This window comes from Sus scrofa, chromosome 11 (assembly GCF_054392235.1).
Source record: "Sus scrofa isolate SSC_HxYL_T2T_F1_AM1 chromosome 11, Sscrofa_HxYL_maternal_Yorkshire_Landrace_v2.0, whole genome shotgun sequence".
Taxonomy (NCBI): Eukaryota; Metazoa; Chordata; class Mammalia; order Artiodactyla; family Suidae; genus Sus; species Sus scrofa.
Window position 1 is genome coordinate 1,375,948 of NC_139393.1, and position 22,444 is coordinate 1,398,391.

Genomic DNA, 22,444 nt, shown 5'->3' on the forward strand with positions numbered 1-22,444 from the left:
CACCTGGGTCCCTTGTTCAGGACTGTCATTGTCATAAAATGAGACAGCCGGCGTCTCAAGATGAGGGCGTACCGGAATCCGTGCGTGGCGCTCTGACGGTGCCGGGCCTGTGCTTTGGCGTGAGAGAGTCTGGGAGTGCGTAGCGCCATCTTTCTTCAAGATCGGCCTTAGAACGTCTTTTGTAATTTTTATTTCTTCAGATAAGATTACTACTGGAAAAAGAAAACATGAAGATGATGAGCCAGTGTTTGAACAAATTGAAAATACAGCCAATCCTTCCAGATGTCCTGTGAAAATGTTTGAGTGCTACCTGTCTAAGAGGTAAGTGTCACTGAGGTTTGATGGATTGATTGATTCTTGGTGGTAAGAGTATGAGTTGGTTCCCTTGAATTTATCACTCCCAGGAGGTGATTTTTTTCCCCGAGCCTCTGTTTTAAGATTTCTCTTTTATCCAAGTCCATTCAATTGTAATGTTTTTAGTCCTATTATAAAATACCAGCTGAGACTTCCCATTTTAAGTTTCAAACATACGGTAAAAAATCGCTCTCTATTAATGAAATCACTGCCATTGTAGAGGGTCAGACAATAAGTATTTTAGGGTTTTTTGGGCCTTGGAATCTCTAGTGCCGCCAGCTCTGCATGACAGGCCGTGGGCAGCGCCGTCCTGGGCTGAGGAAGTGCCTGGGACGGCGGCTGACCAGCAGCCCGGGAGAGAGGGCGGGGAGGGAGTGGGGGCGGAGTTCTGAGAGCCGGCCTCTGCTCTGCACCAGCGCTGCCTCCCCCAGTCTGATAGCAGCAGGTGCTGAAAAACTGTCCACCACTGAAATCCTTAGAGCGCGTGAGACGTTTTATGATGCTCATTGCTTAAGCATGCACGCTCTAATTTTTAAAAGGTAAACATGAACTCGGTGTATTTTCTTATGTAAACAGCTTTAAACGTGTTCATGAATCGCCCCCAGGTTAGCTCTCAGGAACCGTAAAAAACCAGTCATGTCACCCGTGGAATGATTAATTTTAAAGACGGAGTATTTCTGGTGAGGTTTCGGTGCCCTTGGCGGCTGCGCAGTGAGTGGCAGTCACTCTTTGTTGATGGAAATTCCTATCTCAGTATCATCTTGTTGTTGCTTTAAAAATTTAAGTTTCTGGAGTTCCCTTCGTGGCTCGTGATTAACGAACCCAGCTAGGAACCATGAGGATGCGGGTTCGATCCCTGGCCTCACTCACTGGGTTAATTAAGGATCCTGGGTTGCTGTGGCTGTGGTGTAGGCCGGCAGCTGTAGCTCAGATTGGACCCCTAGCCCGGGAATCTCCATATGCCCTGGGTTCCCTCCCTGCCCCCCCAAAATTAAGTTTCTTTTGTATAATGCTGTGAATTAAGTATTTTTATTTTATGCGCTACCATATTTCATCAATTCTAAGGTAGATTTTTCACAGTTTACATTCTCTCTGAACCTGGAATGCGTGTTACAGCTGATGCATCTTGAATTGTAATTGGCAGTGCTTTGCTTATTTTACGGCAATATTACCATAGAGATTACAAATAATGTTTCTATTGATGGTGTTTGGATTCAGTGAAATACAGAATTTCGATTACGGTGGGACATTTCAGGTTTCAGCTCCAAAAAAACCAAATTGTGGGAAAATCATCTTTTATTGTAAAAGCTAACGTGCAGAATATCTCAGGTAGAAAGTTTCACGTAGGCACAGAGGCATGTCGGTAGTCCACGCAACGTGCTTGCTGGTAGCAGACTTCTTCCTGAAAGGAGAAAAGGGCGTTGTGGGGAGTTTGTACACATGTTGTGAAAGTGACTTTCTCCTTTCTCCTCAAGTCCACAGAATCTTAATCAGAGGACGGATGTGTTTTATTTGCAACCCGAATGCTCTAGTTCTGCAGAAAGCCCTGTCTGGTACACGTCTGCTTCACTGGACCGAAACACCTTGGAAAATATGCTTGTACGGGTTCTTTTAGTCAAAGATATTTATGATAAAGACAATTATGAACTGGATGAAGACACAGACTGAAAAGGAACGTTTCAGAAGCAGTCGGGATAAAACAGCATTAGATAGTCATGCTGCTAGGTCTTTTACTATGGAAAACATTTCAAGTTTACTCCTCCTGTTTTGCGTTTTGTAGCAGTGCACCCGTTCTGGGTCCTACCGTGTAAATAATCTGTGAGTGAAGGTTGCCATTATTCTATGTAGTGGTTTTAGGATACTTACAAATACATTCAGATTCTTTTTTTTATTCTTATTTATTTGATTAGGTATGTTTGTAACTTTTTACATGACCGAATATGAATGCGAACGTGCCATGTATAGTTTCCCGTCGCAGGAGCCTCCGTGCTGCCCAGCTCTGCTGTTGCCGAGCCGCCTGGCAGGGGTGCTTCTGGGTTCTGACCAGATGGTTGTGTGTGGGGAGCAGCTACTAAAAGTTTAGAACTTGCAGTGTCTTTCAGAATTTTTAAAATAAACTGTAAACTAATAGGCTGGGTTTTTTGCTTTGTTTTCCGGGGGGTTTTGTTTGTTTTCGCTTTAGTTCCTGAAGCCTTTCGAGGTGGTGTAGAGAGATCCGACCTCGTGCCGAAAAGAGGCGAGCGAGTGCGGGGGGCGTCGCGGGCCGTGCGGGGAGAGAGCGTCCGGGCCCCTCTTGCAGCCGCAGTGTCCTCTGCTCCCTTGCGGCTTTCTGTGTCTCCCAGACAGCAGTAGTTACATACGTGTATGTGTGTACACACCCGCACACACAGATGCGCATAAAGAATGCTGTTGAGAACGTGATCACGGAGGCACTTGCTTTCTAAAAACGTCTAATGGGAATTCTGTTCTCTGTGTTGACCTCGCGTCTCCCAAATGCCCTTCAGTTTTGACAGCCGACTTGGCTCTTCCTGGCAAGGGTGCAGAGCATGTTGCAACACCCAGGTAGCACCCTAAGCGCCACCAGTTTTCTGAGACTTCCTGTCCTGACGCACGCTTTGGGGAGAATTGTTCAAACACGCCGCTCCTGAGACAGTTGTTAGAGAAGGCGAGCTGGTGTAGAGGAGACGGTGGCCTGTGTCACTGTGAGGCCACCAGCGTGGTGCCTCTGACATCCCACGTGCCCGGAGGACGGAGGCAGAGACTGCCGGATGTCGTGTTCGATGCCGGATGGTGTGGCTCTGAGTTGTGAGTACTCCTCGCTGAAGACTGCAGTAGAACCGCTGTCGTGCTGCAGCGTGATCTGTCCCTTCAGACCTTTCCGTTGAGAACAAGGAAGTTTACGTAAAATGGCACGTTCTGAAGACGGCGCTGGCCGCGCTTCCCCTGAGGAGGACTTGCGATTGACCTGATGGAGCACGAGTCTGACCGAGGTGTCTTGTCTCCGGGTCCTGCGTCACCACCGTGTGGGTCGTTTTTAAAACTGTCGGGGAGCTGGGGCTGTCCTCCGCCGGGTGCGGTGGTGCCGGACCGTCCCCGAGGTCGTGCTCTCTTCCTCGGGGACCTGTCCGCTCAGTCACGGTTCACAAGTGTCATCACTGTCTATTTAAGCAATAATTGTGAAAGATACGGGGGCGTAAGTGACTTTATCATGTTCCAGCTTGTTCTCTAAGTTTGAGTAACGCTTCTGTCCCTTAATTGATTTTTATGTTTGTTGGTTTGCCAATCAGACCGACAGCCGCGAATCTGCCACGGATTAGATAGGCCGGTCCTCGTTTAACGCCGTGGGTAATGTCTTTACAGTGCGTCGGACAGAAGGCTCCTCATGCTTTCCTGTCCCGGACTGCGGAGTGAAGCACGGTTCCTATAAACACATGTTGTTGATCCCAAGGCGGGTAATGGGAATCGCCTTCCTTCCTCCAGTTGGTGCTGCATTCTGTCCAGAGCAGTGACACCGCCCCAGAGGTCACTCAATGTATCTTTTACCAAATACCACACGTTTCTGCCGGGGTCCCCCTGTTAATGGCACCTTGTTTTGCTGTTTCCATTTTCTTGTACATTTCGGCTTTTCTAAACAAATGTTTATATAGTTTTGATACTGATACAATCAAGGATTTCGAGCTCTTGTCTTTGTCCTGATTGCAAACCAAGGATGGGTTAACTTGAATCTCAGGGAAAAAAGGAGAAAATAATACTATTTTATGAGAAATTGTTTGTTCTGTGAAACGTCCTTCGTCTAGAATACATTTCGTTGGTTCCTGGACCCCTTAGTTTGTGTGGTCGTAGCCAACTGACGGGCAAGGGACGGCAGCGTGATCGTTTCTCTGCTTCTGAGTGATTTCCGATGACAGCAGCCTGTAAATGTGACTGAATTGCCTTTAGATGTCGATTGGAGATGCTCTCTTTTTCTGTCCCAAGAAGATTTTGCCATTTAAAACGACGGAAACGTTTTCACCCATATTGAGAAAAGTGAATTTCCCGTGCACAACTGAATTTTCATTCACATATATATTTTTTTTAGACTTTTAACTGTATTAGGCAATGTAAGACATTAAAGGATTTTTCTAGGCAAGAAGCTCAACTCTTTTTTTGGCCATAAAACTACTTTTTGTGTCATGGTAGTTCATGTTTTTCTCTACGACATGGAGGTGTGACCAGTGTGTTAAGCGCACCGGGGCTGGAAGAGGGTGCGTGTTGTGCTAGGCATTCCGACTTTGCCAGCCTGTTCTGATGGAATTTCCCGTTGTCCTGGCCGATGGTGGCCTCAGGGTGGGGTGACGTGTTGATGCACGGTGTTAAGGACTATGTACTGGAAAAGCCATAAGATGGCAGCTCTCCCGTTTGTACTGCAGTGCGGGTCTTGCAATCTTAAATCACTATAAACATGTACAGTTTTGCTTTGCCAGTTATTTCCAGGATGTGTTGTTACGCGCCTGTCATTTATGTTCTCAGTTGACGTTGACTGTAGGATCTCGTTCCCTCGAACGACACACTCGTGAAAGTGTACGTGCAGATGTTTTTACAGAATAAATTTCTTTAACTACATTACAGTACTTTTGGATTTTCCCCCTTCACAAGCCCCTTACTCGATTTTGGAGAAGGTCCTTGGATTTTAGTCACTCCATTCTTCTGTCCTCTTAGGAATAGACGATTGTCAATGCTGTTTTCCAGGGTTAAGTACTTTTATTCTTTCTGAGTATATCATGCTTGAAAACGATGCTACTTAAAAACTTAGAAGTTCATGCCCAGAACAGGTTAATTCAGTCAGTCTGGGGCTGAGAGTAGACAGATGTAAATTGTGTCTCAATCTGTCCTTTTTCCTTCTCTCTTAGAAGGCTGATGTTGGCGCATGTAAGGTGCTGTGATTCCCCACCTTAAAATGATCTGCAGGAGAGAACGTCGTTCTGAACATCTGGATGGATGATATCTGAATTCATGACTGAGTTAAACAATCCACAATTTTAGGCCTTGTCAGATAAAAGAACCAAAGAGAAGCTAAGATCTAATCAGTACATAATGTGTGTCTTTAGAGAACCAGGGGTTATCTCTTCCACGGCCTAGTGGGCGCACCCCTTGCAGGTCACTGTATCATTGAATCAGGCAGGCTTTTTTGTTTTTGTTTTTCTTCTTAGAGCTGTACCTGTGGCAAATGGAGATTCCCAGGCTAGGGGTCGAATCGGAGCTCTAGCTGCCGGCCTACGCCACAGCCATGGCAACACCAGATCCGAGCTGCATCTGTGACCCACACCACAAGCTCACAGCAACGCTGGCTCATTAACCCACGGAGCAAGGCCAGGGACCGAACCCGCCACCTCATGGTTCCTAGTCGGATTCATTTCCTCTGCGCCACGACGGGAACTCCTTGTGTAGGTTTCTAAGAATTACCGCCACCTGTGGTATTTAAAACAAGATTCCTGTCACCTTGACATTGCTTGTAGCTCTGTTAGAAAGGGCCAGTTGGGCGACTTGGGGTTATTTTAACGGTTCCATTTTGGTGGCATCCGCCCTCACCTCTGGCCTCGAGACTAACACGGGTACGAAGGTACCTTCAAGTAGTCCCAAGGACGTGTGGAGGGCCTGCGTCAGAGAGAGTGTTTAAAAGGCCTCATGCTGCACAGTCAATCAGGGTCATTCAGCTTCTCGGTTGGGCGATAGAGATGGAACATACAAAGTCTAATATATTATAGAAAATCTTAAAACTTGGCCCACTAAGGATTTATTTTATAGCCATTGCCTCTGAAAAAGAATCTCAGAAAGTTTGAGTCGTCAGGGTGCTCCTCAAACTGAGCGAGATTATACTTGGCCGTTTTGATTACATACTTGTAGTTCTAAACTGCTGTCAGCAGGTGGCAGCAGCACCAGGCTTCAGGTGCTTTTTTCCCTTTGTTTATCTGGCTAATAGACTAGAAGTCCTTTATCGGAAATTGTTGTGGGTTTGAGAATTCAGAAGGTTCTTTTCCAAAAATATATGTGCTTGTAGGTAACATATACACTGGGGCTTGGGGCACACCCCAGAATCCGATAGTGTTTCTGTGGCAACCGGTCAGCAATAGGGATGGGACCACGTGTGGCTACGGAGAGCTTTCCCTGGTTTAGGTCAGTTTTTGCGGCAAGTCTAATGGATCTCAGAATTGTTCATGAGGAATTGTAGGCCTGTAATAAAACTAGTGGCAGGTCTAGTGTTTTCCTTCAATAAACATCTAGTACTTTTTTCTCTTATTGCCTGATTTTGGTAGAGGTAACTGAAGCCTTTCTGTAAGTGTTGCCTATTCGATTTTAGGAAAAATGCGAAGAATGCTTAAATCAGGCATAAGAACAGGCATAAATACAGTGGCAGTTATGGAACCATTACTAAGTTCTGAAACTTACAGCTAACTGCTTGCTTTTACTTTGCATCTGGCCTCAGTGTTGTGGCAGGATTGTTCTCCATAAATGTGATGGACCTTTATGAGCAGCTGCTGTCTTGTCATGGAGCCATCATTTACTCACTCAACAAACACTCGATTGTTCTCTCAGGTGCCCCAAGCCAAGTACTGGGAGCAGAGTGTGATACAGGATCCAGTGCCTCCCCTCAAGGACTGGGTCTGGCTGGGGAGAGATGAAAGCGTGATGGAGGGGCCGTGGGCCGCACTGAGCGCACAGGTTTATCCCTGTGCAGCAGATAAACCAGGGCTCCGGTCTGGAGCTGATCGGGATCGTCTTCTCAGTGAGCCCAGCCTCCCGGCCTCACTCGCATGAGGAGAGATGCTACTTGGGATTCAGGCAGCAGGACTCGCTGGAAGTGACCGTGGTGTGTTCTGCACGCAGGCGCTGTGCTGCCCGGTCCGTCCAGGCAGCCCGTGCTAGGGGTGCTTAGCGAGCCTACAGCAAAAGTGCGTTTCCACAAGGTGTCCACGACGGGCAGATGCCACCGTTTGTGGTTGGGAGAGGGGCCGTTCCGGCCGAGCTCTGATGCCCAGGCACCGCCCGGCCGTGTGCGCAGACTCGGGGCTGGTGGTGGGGAGGCCTGACGCCGCTGGCGCGGTGACGCAGGTGGTCAGAGTCGCCAGCAAAGCGCCCGCTGAGGACAGGGGGCCCTGACGGCTCACGTCTCAGCCGCAGCCTTTTCTGCTCCACACACGTCTCGGCCGCACGAGTCACGCACACATCCTCCCGGGCTCCACTTGCTGGCGCGTGGTTCCTCAGCTCGGGAGCTCTTGTGGCCGGAGCCCTTCGGACCAGGTCGTGGCGCCTCGGAGGGCGGCCGGGCCGTTGGGGTAAGAAGCCCGGACTCCCCAGAGCAAAGAGAAACCGGGAAGCACTTGCCACACTGTTCACTTGCGTGGCCTCCGTGGCTCCAGGCGCCCTTGATAGGCCACAGACCCCATCACACGTGAGCAGTAAGTACGTGCCATCTGAGGAGAAAGGGAAAGCGAGGCTTCGTTTTGCTCTAATGCTTTAACTCCAGTAGTTTTTGTTTTGCTGTTTTGTCTGTCTTTCTAGGGCCCAGCCCACAGCCTATGGAGGTTCCCAGGCTAGGGGTCAAATCGGAGCTGTAACTGCCCGCCTACACCACAGCCACAGCAACACCAGATCCAAATCGTGTCTGTGACCGACACCACAGCTCACCCCAACGCGGGATCCTTAACCCACTGGGCGAGGTCTGGGTTCGGACCTGCATCCTCATGGCTGCTAGTCAGATAAGTTTCCGCTGAGCCACAGGGGAACTCCAGTCTAATAGTTTTAACACAACTTCCCCGTAAGCCAGGGCCCAGATCACTTTCTGGAAAAGGCCAGATAGTAACTATTTTAGGCTTTGTGGGCCTCTGAAAGGTTTCATCTCATGTTCTTCTTTGAGTTTTTTGGGATTTTTAACCTTTTAAAAATGTAAAAACCAGGAGTTCCCGGTGGCACAGCAAGTTAAGGACCCGCGCTGTCAGTGTTGGGGCCCTGAAACTTGTGTATGCAGAGGTGCCGCCAAAAAAAAGGAAGAAGGAAAATCCATCCTTCGCTCCCAGGCCAAGCAGGTGCAGACTGGGCTGGATCCGGCCTGCGGGTTGTGGGCTGAGCCTCAGGAGAAGCCCCTGGGGGGCGGTTGTAGTATCGGCCCCAGTTTGCAGATGGAGAAGCCAAGGTAAAAGGCTGAACTACCTGCCCAAGCTCCCCAGCCAGGAGGTGGCAGGGCTGCTTCAGGCGGCACCAGACTCCACATGCGTAGTCACCACCGGGTGTGTCATCCCCTCTCCCAGGGTCTCGGGAATTGAAGCTGTTTCGGCCTTTCCCCAAGTGGTGCGGCCTTTCCCCAGGGGCCGGTGAGACAGGCAAGAGGGAAGACCCGAGGCCAGGCTGTGGCCCGTCTGGCGGGAGATGTGGAAACGGAGCAGCCGCGACAAGAGGCTGCCACCCCACGGGTCGCTCGTGGCACAGCAGCCCCGAGGGCAGAGCCCGCGCTCTGGCAGGAGCACCTGCTCCGGCTGCATCTCCAGGAGTCTCAGGGAAGGATGGTCGCCGCCTTCGGGACGCTGGGGGCAGGAACGAGGCATCAAAATAAAAGGCGGGAGAAAGAAGAAAGTGCGGAGCGGGAGGCGGAAGAGAGCTTTGAACACACTGGAAGCGGCGTTCAAGGAGAGAGAGGCACACAGGAAGCAACTGAGGCTTCAGGAAAGGGACGAAGGAAAGCACAGAACTTCAACATCCAGTGGAGGGCTTCCCGTCGTGGTGCAGAGGAAGCAGATCCGACCAGGAACCGTGAGGTTGTGGGTTCGATCCCTGGCCTCCCTCAGTGGGTTAAAGATCCAGCGTGGCTGTAGCTGTGGTGTAGACCAGCAGGTGTAGCTCGATTAGACCCCTAGTCTGGGCACCTCCATATGCCATGGGCGTGCCCTTAAACAGACCAAAAACAGAAAAAACTCCAATGGAAGTAAAACATCCGGTAGAAAGACTAGGGAACAGAGTTGAGAAGATTTGCGTAAAGTTGAACAAAAAGACAAGAAGCAAGTGTGAGGAAAGACAAGAAAATTTCCGCGTTTGGCCGGGAAACCCAGGGCGAAGCCGCCGGTTGCTCCAGAGGGAGCACGAAGCTGGGGGCCGGCGGCCGGCCGGCGGGGGCGGCGCTCCCAGAGCGACTGGTTCAGACTCAGACCGAGATGCGTGGCTGGGACGTTGGAAAAGCTGCACACGAAGCAGATGCTTTCAAGAGGATGGAGGAAACGAGTCCGAAAAGCAGCTGCCATGCGGAAGATGGGGTTTGGCACGGTCACCCCGCGTCTCGGCAGCGGGGCTGGGAGCAGCCCTTCCGGCTTCCGGCGGCCCTGCCACCCGGCGGGGGCTGGATGCGGTTGTGCAGGTTCGCACTTTGCCTCCTGGGTGCCTTTGTCAGGAGGCGCCTCTGCCGCCAGCCGCCAGCCGGGGCGACCAAGGTGGAGGCGAAGACGCCCTCCGGGAGCCGCGACAGGCGGGGCCGCAGCGCGGCCACCAACCCCTGGCTGCCGAGGTCAAGCGTCGGGGTCGGGCAGCTGGTCCTCGCGAGGCCAGGGGGCTTCTCCTGTTTTCCTGTTTGGGGGCAAGCTGGCCAGCAGGCCGGCGGCTTCCCAGTGACGCTGCCACCTTCTCTGCCTCCGGGAGGTCACAGACACCGCCCCCCACTCTCCTCGACGGCAGCTGCTCCTACATCAGACATTCCCCAGCTAAGTTGTCTTTACCTGCTTAGTAGCGAATCCCTGGATCCCTAGTTAATAGTCCTCTTGACGTTTCTCCCTTCGCATTCCTGGTGTGCGTTCTGTCTCCTGGCTGGACCTTGGCTGACACCCTAGTAATGTGTCTTAACTAAAACGTGGGATGTGGTGGTTTGGGGTCAGCAGTGGAAGGTGACGCTTCTGTATGGATACATGGGGGCCGTGTGCAGGGAGAGACTCGGGGGGGCCCTGTGCAGGGAGAGACTCGGGGGGGCCCTGTGCAGGGAGAGACTCGGGGGCCCTGTGCAGGGAGAGACTCGGGGACCCTGTGCAGGGAGAGCCAGGTCTTCTGTGGCGGGGGAGGGGCAGTAGTTACATTAAACACTAAAATTGAGAATGTGCACCACAGGTAGGTTTAGAAACATGGTTAAAACCAGAAGAAAGATGTAAAAGACATGAACGTTACTGCCTTTTGGGGGAACAGCAGACAGGAATCAGGAGACAGATACTTTTTGCTCCTTGCCTTTAGTACTGCTTTGTTTTTAAATGTATTCAGAATAAACACCAAAAGGTGGAAACCCAAATGTCTGTCAATAGGTTATGGTTAAACAAAATTTTGTGTACAGATACAATGAAATATTATTCGACCTCGAAAGGAGACAGAATTCTGACGCAGGCTCCCACATGCGTGAAACTTGAAGACATGCGGAGTGAAATAAGCCAGACGTCGAGGACGAACACTGTGCTTCCGCTTGGGAGACGCCCCGGAAGGGTCCCATTCCGAGACCCAGAAAGGAGAGGAGTGGCTGCCGAGACCGGAGGGAAGAGGCGGGCGCTGCTCGCTGTTCGATGGGACAGAGCTTCAGCTTTGCGGGAGAGGGTGGTGCTGAACCTCAGCGTGGATGCTCTTGATGCCACTGAGCCACGCCCTTAAAAATGGTTAAAATGGAAGATTTAAATGTAACAAAACTTGGTGCATTAAAAATATGGGTCTCTGAGAGAAAGAACCTTAAGTCGTGCCTGCACTATGACCCTCTGTGAGCGGAGCAAGCCGTCGCCTGAGCCACTGAGGGAACTCGATTCTGTTATTTACAGGCCCAGGTTAACCGACGGGGTGTGGCTCCCTGTGCCGCTGCTGCCACTGCCAGACCTTCATCCAAAGGACAGGGCGCCTGCGAAGAGCACAGGTCCCTGGGTGCTTGGGCCTCACGGGACCTGAGGGATGTAGGGCGCGAACCCGGGCCCGGGGGCGGGCAGGCGGGGAAGACACCAGACGCTCTCCCCGAGGCGGTGAAGCTGCAGGCCACCCTGGGGAGGCTGGGTGGTCCCCTCCCGCGGGGGCAGGGAACCCCGGGCCTCGAGGCTTTATTGAAATGGGACTGACTCCCAGCTGGTTGTGAAAGCGCTCAGTGACTTCGAGATGGAGCTTTACAGGATTAATCCGAGAACGTGCGTTGAGGCTGGGCTGGGCAGGGCCCAGTCTAATAACGGCGGGAGTAGCCAGGCGGGGAAGTGGGGCTGAGGAAGGACTTGAAGGAGGGGAGCTGGTGGGGTCCCCGGGTCCTGACGGCCAGGGCCAGAGCCCGCCCAGTCGGGGCAGGTCCTCCATCAGCGCCTTGGGTGCGCGGTCTGGCATCCAGATGGGACCCTCAAGACCGAGGCCACTTCCTGGGCCACAGGTGAGACCATGGATGGGGGGTCTCCCAAGGAAAGCAGCCAAGGACAGGAACTTGGCGACGGCGACTTCGAGGGGAAGAGAAAGAGGAACAAATAGGGCTCATCCGGGAGCTGGTCTGGGAGCTCCGGGACCGGCTGAGGGGGGCCCCGGGGCGGTGCTGAGTCCGGCGCTGCCTCTGGCTCTCCCCTCCCGGCCTCCTGGAAGCAGCGCCGCCGTAGTCATGCCCGGAGGGCAGCGGTCTGCTCACCGTCCCTCTGGGAGAATCCGTGGGCAGAGCCAGACCACAGGTCCCTGCCAGGCCACGGCGGGGCCTCCTCTGAAGGCTGAAGGGTCCCCTGCCCTGGTTGTGACACCATGTGGGCAGGGGTTGAACATCCGGCGAGAGATGGAAGATTGTCCCCAGCCGAGGACATTTGGACAAGATCAGAGTTTAAAAACAATGAAACAAGACCCAAATGTTAACATGTTTGGGTTTTAGCGGCCACCGAGCTGTGTCGGCCCTGCAGCTGGTGGGACTGCCTGCCTGGTTCTCACCCGGGCTCCAGCCCACGCTGGGAACCTAGAGCCGAACGCCACCTGCCAGGCGCAGCCACAGAGTCAAAGCAATGGAGGCCTGGAGGTGACACTGGAGGTGACTGCCAGATGACATCCAGGGATTGGCGAGGCCACCGCCCTGCAGCCAGACCTGGGCGGCCCCTGCGGGTGGTTTCCTGGCATGTGGCCCCACGTGGGGCCTGGGGCTGGGGCTACTTTGGGGCACTGGCACAGAGCAGAGTAGCTGCACCAGAGACCCTGGCTTGACAATCTGAAACACTTAATCTCCAGCTCTTTGCTGAAAGTTTGACTGAGCCTGGGGTACCCAGCTAGCCGTGCCTTTCCTGGGGACAGAGGGACCTTTCTCTTGCAACCTGGGCGGGTCGTGATGCTGTTGAGATGCGCCCGGCGTACCTTCGGGAAGTCAGTGTTCCGTCAGGTGCCTTGGCTGGACTCCAGAGTCTTCCCGTTGGTTTGCAGTCCCCAGACTGAGCACATGGCGCACAAACGAGCCTCAAACCCACTTTTGTTTCCGCTCAATCCCTCATCCTTTGACCCAGCACAATGAAAAGGCTTCAGTAAGCAGGGTCACGCAGGCCAGGCAGAGAGCAATGCGAAGCGAGATCAGGCTGTGATTAGAGGCTGCCCTGTGCGGAGAGCGCCCGGGTCACATGGTGGGGACTAAGACCCCCTTTATTACAAACACACTGCCGGGCTCTTGGAGGCATAGAACAGATGACAGTTGCATTTTAAAATGTTTTGTTCCAGCGACTGGAGCATAGCCATTCTGGAAAACTGGGAAGCAAAGGTTTACAATAGCTGAGAAGGTTTTCAAGTGTTCGGATTTTTTCTGTCCCTGAGGGACTCGGGTGGCTTGTGTTCCTGCGTGGGATGTGTTCTAAACCTATTAGTTTAGAAGTGTCAGGTCTTCTGCTGGCGCTTTGTTGCCTAAGTGAGAGCCCGTAACTTGGGAGGCGTGTCCACCAAACCACCGTGGTGCTGCATGGGGCCACGTCCCCCCACAGGAGAGCCACGGCTCTTTGGAGAGCATGGCAAACACATCAGGAGTCTCAGCGACGTTTGTATCTTTTGACCCAGCAATTGCACTGCTAGGAATTTGTCCGAAAGAAAAAGTAATGTGGAAAAGATTTGTGTGCAACACGCACTATCTAAACAGCCAAAACGTGGAAACAACTTAAATGTCCAAGAATTGGATTCTCCTTAAACAAATTGCCATGTGTTTATACAGTGGAATGCCGGGAAGCATTTAAAATTATGATTTTGAAGGAAATGTACTAACCTAGAGAAATGTTCCCAGTATATTAGGGAAACAATATCAGAAGAAATGGTATGATTTTTTTTTTTTTTCTGTTTAGGGTTGCACCTGCAGCCTATGGAAGTTCCCAGGCTAAGGGTTCCTCGGAGCTGCAGCTGCTGGCCTACACCACTGCCACAGACACTCAGGATCCAAGTCGCATCTGTGACCTCTGTCACAGCTCACGGCAATGCTGGATCCTTAACCCACCCAGCCAGGCCAGGGATGGAACCCATATCCTTATGGATTCTAGTCAGGTTCATTGCCACTGAGCCACCACGGGAACTCGGATCTCAGTTTTGTGTAAAGATACACTTGGAAAATAGCTCCAAGGAAATAAACCAAAATGTTCGCAAGGATTTTAAATGTCCTTTGTGTTTTTTTCACGCTTTGCTGTTTACCATCGTGTCTTGGTGTAGACTTTTCCCCCCTAGACTTGAGATCTAATTAGGCTTTTGAATCCATGCTTAGGATCTTTCAAGAACCCTGGCAAATTATCAGCCGTAATCTCTTCAAATATTGTCTCTGCTCCTTCTCTGTTTCCTGTCCTTCTGGTTACTGACTAGGCACACCTGAGACCTTTTCTTTGTGAACTTCATGTCCTTGAACCTCTCTTCATACTGCTCATTTCTCTGGCTTTCAGTGCAGCATTCTGGTCATTTCTCCACCTGTATCTGTTTCTTCAGCAGTGTGCAAAAGCTGTCCATTGAGTCTCAAGTTTCAAGTATTATTTTTTTAAATGTCTGGAGTTTCTATGAGGTCATTATTTATAATTGCTTGTTCTCTACATACATTTTTGATCTCGCCTTTTAGTTCTTTAGACACAGTACCCAGAAGTCAATGTCAGTCTGATAATTCTAAAGTCTGCAGCCCTTGCAGGTCTATTTCTGCTAGCCGTTGTTTCTGTTTATTCTCACTTATGAAGCCTCTTTCTTTTGAGCGTGTAACGAGTTTGATCTGTGAGCTCTGTGGCAGCACCTGCAGAAATGAATGTTTCTGGCTGTTCAAGGGGAAAGAGACACTTTGCTCTGCAGTAGCAACTGAAGCATCTGCTCCTCTAGAGGGTCAGCGGGGGATTTTCGCTGTTTGGAGTCCCCGTAAATGCCCCCATCCCCGCACACTGGGAGGGGTTTGTTGAAGTAGGAGTGGGAATTCAGGCTGCAAATCCGCAATGAGAATGAGCTATACTTACAAGTGACCTGGGCAGGATGCGCCGTCCACTGAGCAGGGAGGGATTAAGGCAGTTTCTTGCAGTCTTTGGCGTCGGGAAGGAATTTCTAATTCCCGCCTTCTGGTATTTCAGCTGGGTGTGTAGCTGCCTGGGGAGCTGGCCTTTGGGTGCCTATAGGGCTTTTGGGATGGATGTTACTTTTAGCTGGAGTGCCTCCTATGAGGTCATGAACTAAAATGATTCCGCTCTGACCCCACTCTTCCTCTCCACTTTGCATCATGAATCTGACAGGTTGTCACCATGGCTTTGGCTTTAGTTTTCTCTGGAGTCTGACCTCTTCACCCCACCCCTGCAGTGTCCCCTGCTGTGCCGCCAAGGACAGGGAGACAGCGGCTGGCCCTCAGCTCCTATAGGCCTGGCTCTGGCATCATTTCCCCGGCGGGGGGCAACCCTGTCAGAGCTGTCGGCTCTTTGCCACCTTCCCGCTGCCTCGACGACTGACTGGGCTCTGCTTTTTCTTTGAAAGAAATCTTCTCAGTATGGGGTCATTATCTTGTTTGCCACCCTGAGTTCTGCTCATCCGTCTCCTCCCCTTCGAATGGAAGCTGTGTTGGGGTGAAAGATCTCTGATTCACTCTCTCCCGGGAAATACAAACCACAAACTTTGTTCGCACAGTGGGCGGTCGGAAGTGACGCCTTCTGAGCGGCCTGAGGGAACCGGAGCCACCATGCAGCACAAAGTGCTGCGTTCACAACCAGCCCTCAAAGAAATTCAGCGGAAAAGTTCTAAAGAGCAAATGCTGACAGTACACATCCCTCAATGCACAGCAAACAATGCCGACCGTCTCGGGAGCCAAGTTCAGACGCCGAGCAGTGAAAACTGCAGAGGCTGGGATTATCCTGTGGGAGCAAGAGGTGGGTGAGGAAGAAGAGAGAGGGGATGAATGAATGTCAGTCAGATAGACCTCCATGCCTAAAAGGCAGCAAAAACAGCTTTCAGACCGAACATGAAAACGATTGAGGTTAGGCGTTCCCGTCATGGCTCAGTGGTTAACGAATCCGACTAGGGACCATGAGGTTGCAGGTTCGATCCCTGGTCTTGCTCAGTGGGTTAAGGATCCAGCGTTGCCGTGAGCTGTGGTGTAGGTCGTAGACACGGCTCGGATCCCACGTTGCTGTGGCTCTGGCGTAGGCCGGTGGCTACAGCTCCGATTGGACCCCCAGCCTGGGAACGTCCCTATGCCTCGGATGTGGCCCTAGAAAAGGCAAAAAAATAAATAAGTAAATAAAATAAAAGGTGAAAAATAAAAATAAAATGAAACGATTGAAGTGAGAACCTGGGAGGATGGGTAAGCCAGCAGATCAGGCAGAGTTGAAGCTCAAGGAGAGAAAACAACGCAGGAAAGCGTCGCCAGAGTCAGCGATGAGGTTAAGACAAGGCCTCGTCCTGCAGAGACCTGGTACAAATGTAATCGTGGTTCTGGAAAGAAGAGGTCTTTGAAGAGCTGGTGGCAAGCCGACGCCAAAGCGGAAATCCCTACCTGCATTCGTGACCTCGAAAGCTGAGCCCAAAGAAAAGGGAAAACAAGTCTCAAAAGCAGTTACGGAGAAAAGAGAGACTGACTTCAGTGGAACCACCGCCAGTCTCGGTGGAACAAGGAGCGCGTTCCGCAGTAAAGAGGTCAGAAGACGGACGGATGACATTTCAAAGTACCGTTGGCCTAAATCTTCATGAACTGTCTTCGAGGTATAAGGGCGGATGCTCCAAGTTTACCAGCACCGAGGCTTCGCGAAAGGAATTTCTGAAAACCGTACTTCAGGAAGCAGGCAGAGATCTGAGCTACAGAAACAATGGTCAGCAAAGAGATGACCAGCAGGATTAGGCTGGAGTGGGGTTAAAACGGTCCACTCCACGCCTAGTGGGCAGACTTCTTCCATGAAACTCTCAGAGCCTAATTTTTGCTTTGTGGCAAGATGTTTAACCCCTGGCTCAATTCGCTTAACAGAGATGGGACTGTTGCGATTTTCTTTTCCTTCTGGAGTCAGTTTCAGGACTCTGTATGTCTAGCAATGTGGGGTTTTACCTCAGGTCTTACATTTATTGGCAGGTAGCTAGTCATACTATTCTCTTAGCTTTTTTTTTTTTTTTTTGGCTTTTTAGGGCCGCACCTGCAGCTTCTGGAGGTTCCCAGGCTAGGGGTCTAATCAGAGCTGCAGCCGCTGGCCTACACCGCAGCCATAGCAATGCCAGATCCGAGCTGCATCTGCAACCTACACCACAGCTCACAGCAACGCCGGATCCTTAACCCACTGAGCAAGGCCAGGGATCGAACCCACAACCTCATGGTTCCTAGTCCGATTCGTTTCTGCTGTGCCACGACGGGAACTCCTATTCTTTTAGCTTTAATCTTTATTACTGATGCTGTTTCTTCGTAGCCTGTGATCGTTTGGTAAAATAATTTGGCATTTCCTAATAGAAGTGAACCTGGAAACACCAAATGGGCTTTGTTTTCAGATGCGTCAGACAGGGAGACTCTTGCCCCGGAGCCTGAGGTGTGCACAGGTGTGTTCCGGCTCCCTTGGTTACATTGGCCTGAAGCAGGATCCACCTGGAAGCTGGCCCACAGCAGTAAACAGAATGGACACAGCAGGATGGTATCAGCAACGCGAATGAGCCAACCACACCCTGATTCCCCCACTTGGATTCATCCCAGAAACAGTTTCAAGGAAAGAAAAGCAAGTTTCACAGGAATGTATACTTGTTGATTCCAGAATAAAAGGAGAGCCAAACAATGCTTATTGCTTAGGGCCACCTGCATCTGTGATAAAACCCAGTAAGAACAACAGGGGACTTCGGAAATGAGATGAAGTCACCTGGTTGGGACGGAGGCCGCCAGGATCAGGCGGCCTTGGAGGGGGTGCCCTTTGCAGGTGGTAGTGATCTGGTGTGTCTTCCTCGGGGGGGGGAGGGGGGCAGGTGCCTCAGTGCAGCTTTTGTTACTCTTTGCATTGGGTGCCCAGGGCTTAGGTGTACGCCCCAGCGTGTGCAACATTTGGCAACATAAAGATCTGGAAAAGAAGCGCCTCTGGGGCTTCAAGGGCAGGCTGCCGTTCTAGAAGCCCTGGCCCTGGTGCTGGGCGGCTGGCGGGGATCAGAGGCACAGGGCGCCGTGGCTCCCCCAATCCCAGGGCATCGCTCATCTCCCCGCAGGACCCCTGACCCTCTGTCTCCTCACAGGAAGTGCGACGCGCTGGGTGACACTGCTTCCTGGCGGGGCCACGGCTGTGTCTCCACCCTGAGCCCGGGTTCTCACCAAGGAGCTGATGGCACTTCCGATAAAAATCAGACCTGCAGCGGCAGGCCCATGTCAGAGCCACAGCACTGCCAGATCCAAGCCCCGTCTGCGCGACCTGCACCACAGCTCACGGCGACGCCGGATCCTTCACCCACTGAGCGAGGCCAGGGATCAAACTTGCATCCTCATGGACACTAGTTGGGTTTGTTACTGATGAGCCATGACGGGGGAGGGGGGACCCCCTGATTGTGAGCGTCTGCCTTGGCCGTGGAGGTCAGTGGATGGGACACAGCAGAGGCTTGGGGGTGCAGGGGTGTGTCCAGCCCCTGGGGCCTGGGCCACCTTGGTGGGGAGGGCGCAGAATGGAGCCTCGGGCCAGACTTGTTGAGCAGACATCCTGTCCCATCAGCCAGCAACTGTCACCTCCTGAGGCAGTCTGGCCACCTGGCCAGCCTGCGGGGACCACCGTCCTGACCTTGCCCGCAGGGCGTCCCAGACGAGCGGAGCCCTGGGTATAAACAGAACCGGGGTTTCCTGTGGACTCCCCGCCTGTTAGGCAGCCTCGTCGTGGCCGCCGACACACTCAGGTTCCCAAAAGACGACAAAGGTCTAATCTAGTAAGAATGTCAGGAGAACAGCGTGTGAGGGAATCCGAGCTCTTCCTGCGTGTTTCATGATTCCTCTGTTTTCAATCGAAGAACGAGGCCGCTGCCGAGACCCTCCTGCCGTCGGGGACGTTTCCCCTCTGACGCGTTGCCTCTTCGGCCAGCGCTGTGCCAGTTCTCCGAAAACTTTAAAAGATGCTCGCGCTGTAGCGCGGCCGCCGCACTCTCGGAGCTGAAACCCGCCTCCCAAAAGACGTGTGCACAGGCGTGTGTAACCCGCTGGGAGCCATCAGTGACGGTTCACTTCACGTGTCCACGTGCCCGTGCCATGCGTGACGTGCCCGATCTCTGGGCAGACGTGATTCTGGGGTGTCTGGGAGGGGGTTTCTGGGTGAGGGTGACAGGGAGTCTGGACACCTCGAGGGCCCGCCCCATCCGGGGCACCTGACCCTCCAGGAGTGAGAGCGAACGCTCCCGCCTGATGTCCTCTGCCTGGGGACATGGCTTGTCCTGCCTTCCGTCTCGACTGGCACCTCGGCTCCTCTTGGGCTCGAATCCAGCGGCTCTCGGCTGCACCGCCCAGCCCGGCTCCCGGGGCCTCCGGCCTCTTGCGTCCGCGAGCCCCGCCTCGGCTCCGCTGCATCCCCCCCGCCCCCCGGAAAGGTCACTACCAGGGGAAAGACGCTGGACTTCGCGACAGTAACAGGGAATAAGCGACTGAAACGGCGACAGCAGACGTGCTTCACGAAGGTGCGGTGTGGGGCGGAGAAGACGCGGAAGCGTTCACGGAGCGTCCGTCTGCGTGACGTTCTAGAAGAGCCCCAGCTGGGGTGTCAGAGGGTGAGTGTCTGGTGGCGGTGCTGAGGAGGGGTGTCCGGGTGCGCCTGCAAGGGGGGCGTGTCCCCCGCGGTGGCACACATGCGGCAGACGCCCAGCACACGCAAACCTAGCTCAAGAGAGCGTCAGCCCGCCTGGCGAGGGCACCAGCCTCGCTGATGCCATGGCCCTTCCTGGGCCAGACGAAGTTTAGACCCTTGAGCCGAAGCCAGGTTTTCATTTTACTCTTTCGCTCACTGGGCCGCCGTTAGGTCCCGACTGTGGGCCGAACTGCATGCACCTGTGCAGGCTCTGTCCCTTCAAGGTGGGGACACCGGCCCTGTGGCCCCCTGCCCTTCACTCACCCCACAGGGCAGGGCTGGGCTGGATCAGAAGTGGGGGGGCCTGGTCTCGGGCCTCCAGCCGGCGTCGCCCCCACACACATGATGCCTGGAGGCCTGGGCTGAGCTGGTTTCTGCTGAGCGGGGCCTGAGCCCAGGCTAGCGGCTCCCAGGGGACCTCTTCCCTCATCAGGGACACACAGGGCCGAGAGCAAACCCCAGGCCTTGAGCATAAATGAGCTGGGAAGAACTGTTTTCAATTTTTTTTTTTCTGTTTTAGGGCTCACCTGCAGCATATGGAGGTTCCCAGGCTAGGGGTCTAATCAGAGCTGTAGCCTCAGGCCTCCACCAGAGCCACAGCAACGCCAGATCCGAGCCGTGTCTGCGACCTACACCACAGCTCACGGCAATGCTGGATCCTTAACCCACTGAGCGAGGGCAGGGATCAAACCCGCAACCTCATGGTTCCTAGTCGGATTCGTCAACCACTGAGCCACAATGGGAACTCCCTGTTTTCAGTCTTAGCTGCATTTGTCAAATGGATAAATTCCCAAAGGGGAGTCTTCCTGTCAGCTGTTCTGTGTCTCCCCCAAACTAGCTCCATATGACTAACTAGAGACTTGGTCGAGCAGTTACATTTGGTGCTGATTTTGCGGTTATAGTGATAGACTTAGTTTCTTAACCAGGCCTTGACTAATGTCAAAAGCGCTTCCCAGGAGTTCCTGTCATGGCACAGTGGTTACCGCATCCGACTAGGAACCATGAGGTTGCAGGTTCGATCCCTGGCCTCACTCAGTGGGTTAAGAATCCAGCATTGGGGAGTTCCCGTCGTGGCGCAGTGGTTAACGAACACGACTAGGAACCAGGAGGTTGCGGGTTTGGTCCCTGCCCTTTCTCAGTGGGTTAAAGATCCAGCGTTGCCATGAGCTGTGGTGTAGGTTGCAGACACGGCTCGGATCCTGCGTTGCTGTGGCTCTAGCGTAGGCTGGTGGCTACAGCTCCGATTCGACCCCTAGCCTGGGAACCTCCATATGCCACGGGAGCGGCCCAGGAAATAGCAAAAAGACAAAAAACAAAAAAACAAACAAACAAAAAAAAGAATCCAGCATTGCCGTGAGCTGTGGTGTAGGTCGCAGACACGGCTCGGATCCCGGGTTGCTGTGGCTGTGGTGTAGGCCAGTGGCTACAGCTCCGATTCCACCCCTAGCCTGGGAACCTCCATATGCCGCAGGAAGTGACCCTAGAAAAGGCCAAAAGACAAAAAAAAAAAAAAAAAAAAAAAAAAAAAAAAATCGCTTCCCAGATTTGAGACTCCTTCCAAGAGAAACACTGGATCATAGGAACAGTGGCTTGCTGTTGGCCCAGCACTGAGCATCCAGAGTCAGGGAGACGCGTCTTCTGCGGAGACTCCGGGGGCGCGGGGGTGTGAGGGGCAATGCCAGGCCGTTCCTGGGGGAGGGGGGAGGAGGGAGGCAGGGGGCAGGGGGCAGCGGGGAGAGGGGAGCCGGCGGGGGGGGGGTTGCTCAGACGGACCCTCCCGAAGGTCTGAAGGAGCAGCTCTGTGACTTGGGGCCAGTGGCCTGACCTCTCTGCGCCTCCGCTTCTGTCTGTGACGTGGAGGTGGCGACAGGCCCCTCTCGGGCGGCTGTGCAGGAGGGAGGACAGAGAGCTCCACCCGCGTTCCGAGACCCAGAGTTTGCTTTGGGTGCCGTTGGCAGCTTTGGCTTGGATGATACTGTTTGTCTTGCATGATGCTGATGAGGATTTGGTAAGATCTAGGTCAAGTTTGTGACACGTTCAAATCATCAAATTCCTTGTTTGGGAAGCTTACACCTAAATATGTAATTGTAGCAATAATTAATGTTGAGGGGTTCCCACTGTGGCTCAGGGGTAAGGAACCTGACTAGTATCCATGAGGACGCGGGTTCCATCCCTGGCCCTGCTTGGTGGGTTAAGGATCTGGCGTTGCTGTGGCTGTGGTGTAGGTCGGCAGTTGCAGCTCTGATTCGACCCTTGGCCTGGGAACCTCCATACGATGCAGGTGTGGCCCTAAAAAGCAAATAATAATGAGTGATGTTGGGTGACCCTTTACACCTAAAGTTGCGTATTATTTGCTCTTTTACATGCTGTCTGGGTCTCGGTCTCACCATAACCCCATGAAGTGAGAACCCTGAACCCAGCGTCTGCTCATCTGCCTCTGTCAGTGCAACATCTCGGTACCTTGGATAGTTAATATGTTTGTAATCGAAGAATCTGGCATGTTAGATTCTGACAAAGTAGCTTTGTAATGTCTATGTAAAGTATGTGGTAAATCTTAGACGAGTAATTTTTAGGTTAAAAAAACGTGAGCATTTGGAGTTCCTGTTGTGGCTCAGTGGGTTAAGGACCCTACATTGTCTCTGTGAGGTTGTGGGTTCTATTCCCAGCCTCGCTCAGTGGGTTGAGTATCCAGCGTTGCTGTGGCTGTGGTGTTGGCCGGGAGCTGCAGCTCTGATTCCATCCCTAGCTGGGAAATTCCACGTGCCTCGGGTATGGCTGTAAAAAGAGGAAAAAAGATTGAGCATTTGACTAGGTTTGTAAATGATACTGGAACATATACAAGAATTTGGAAATTCCTCTGCTTA

The 22,444-nt window shown here is 52.7% G+C and overlaps 1 protein-coding gene across 25 annotated transcripts in view; it reads left to right on the top strand.

Moving 5' to 3' along the window:
* Positions 1-17,556, top strand: part of ZMYM2 (zinc finger MYM-type containing 2) — an 82,260-nt gene extending 64,704 nt beyond the window's left edge. For 15 of the 25 annotated variants that reach the window (XM_084981175.1, XM_084981176.1, XM_021065427.2 and 12 more), the window contains 2 exons: positions 201-321; positions 1,830-2,484. In XM_084981175.1, the coding sequence (XP_084837301.1) occupies positions 201-321; positions 1,830-2,022 (314 nt within the window). In that variant the 3' untranslated portion in view covers positions 2,023-2,484. Of the gene's footprint in view, positions 1-200; positions 322-1,829; positions 2,485-17,277 lie in introns of those variants that run through there. The other 10 variants (XM_084981177.1, XM_084981178.1, XM_084981190.1 and 7 more) reach the window with 1 other exon arrangement.
* The last annotated feature ends 4,888 nt before the right edge of the window (positions 17,557-22,444 follow it).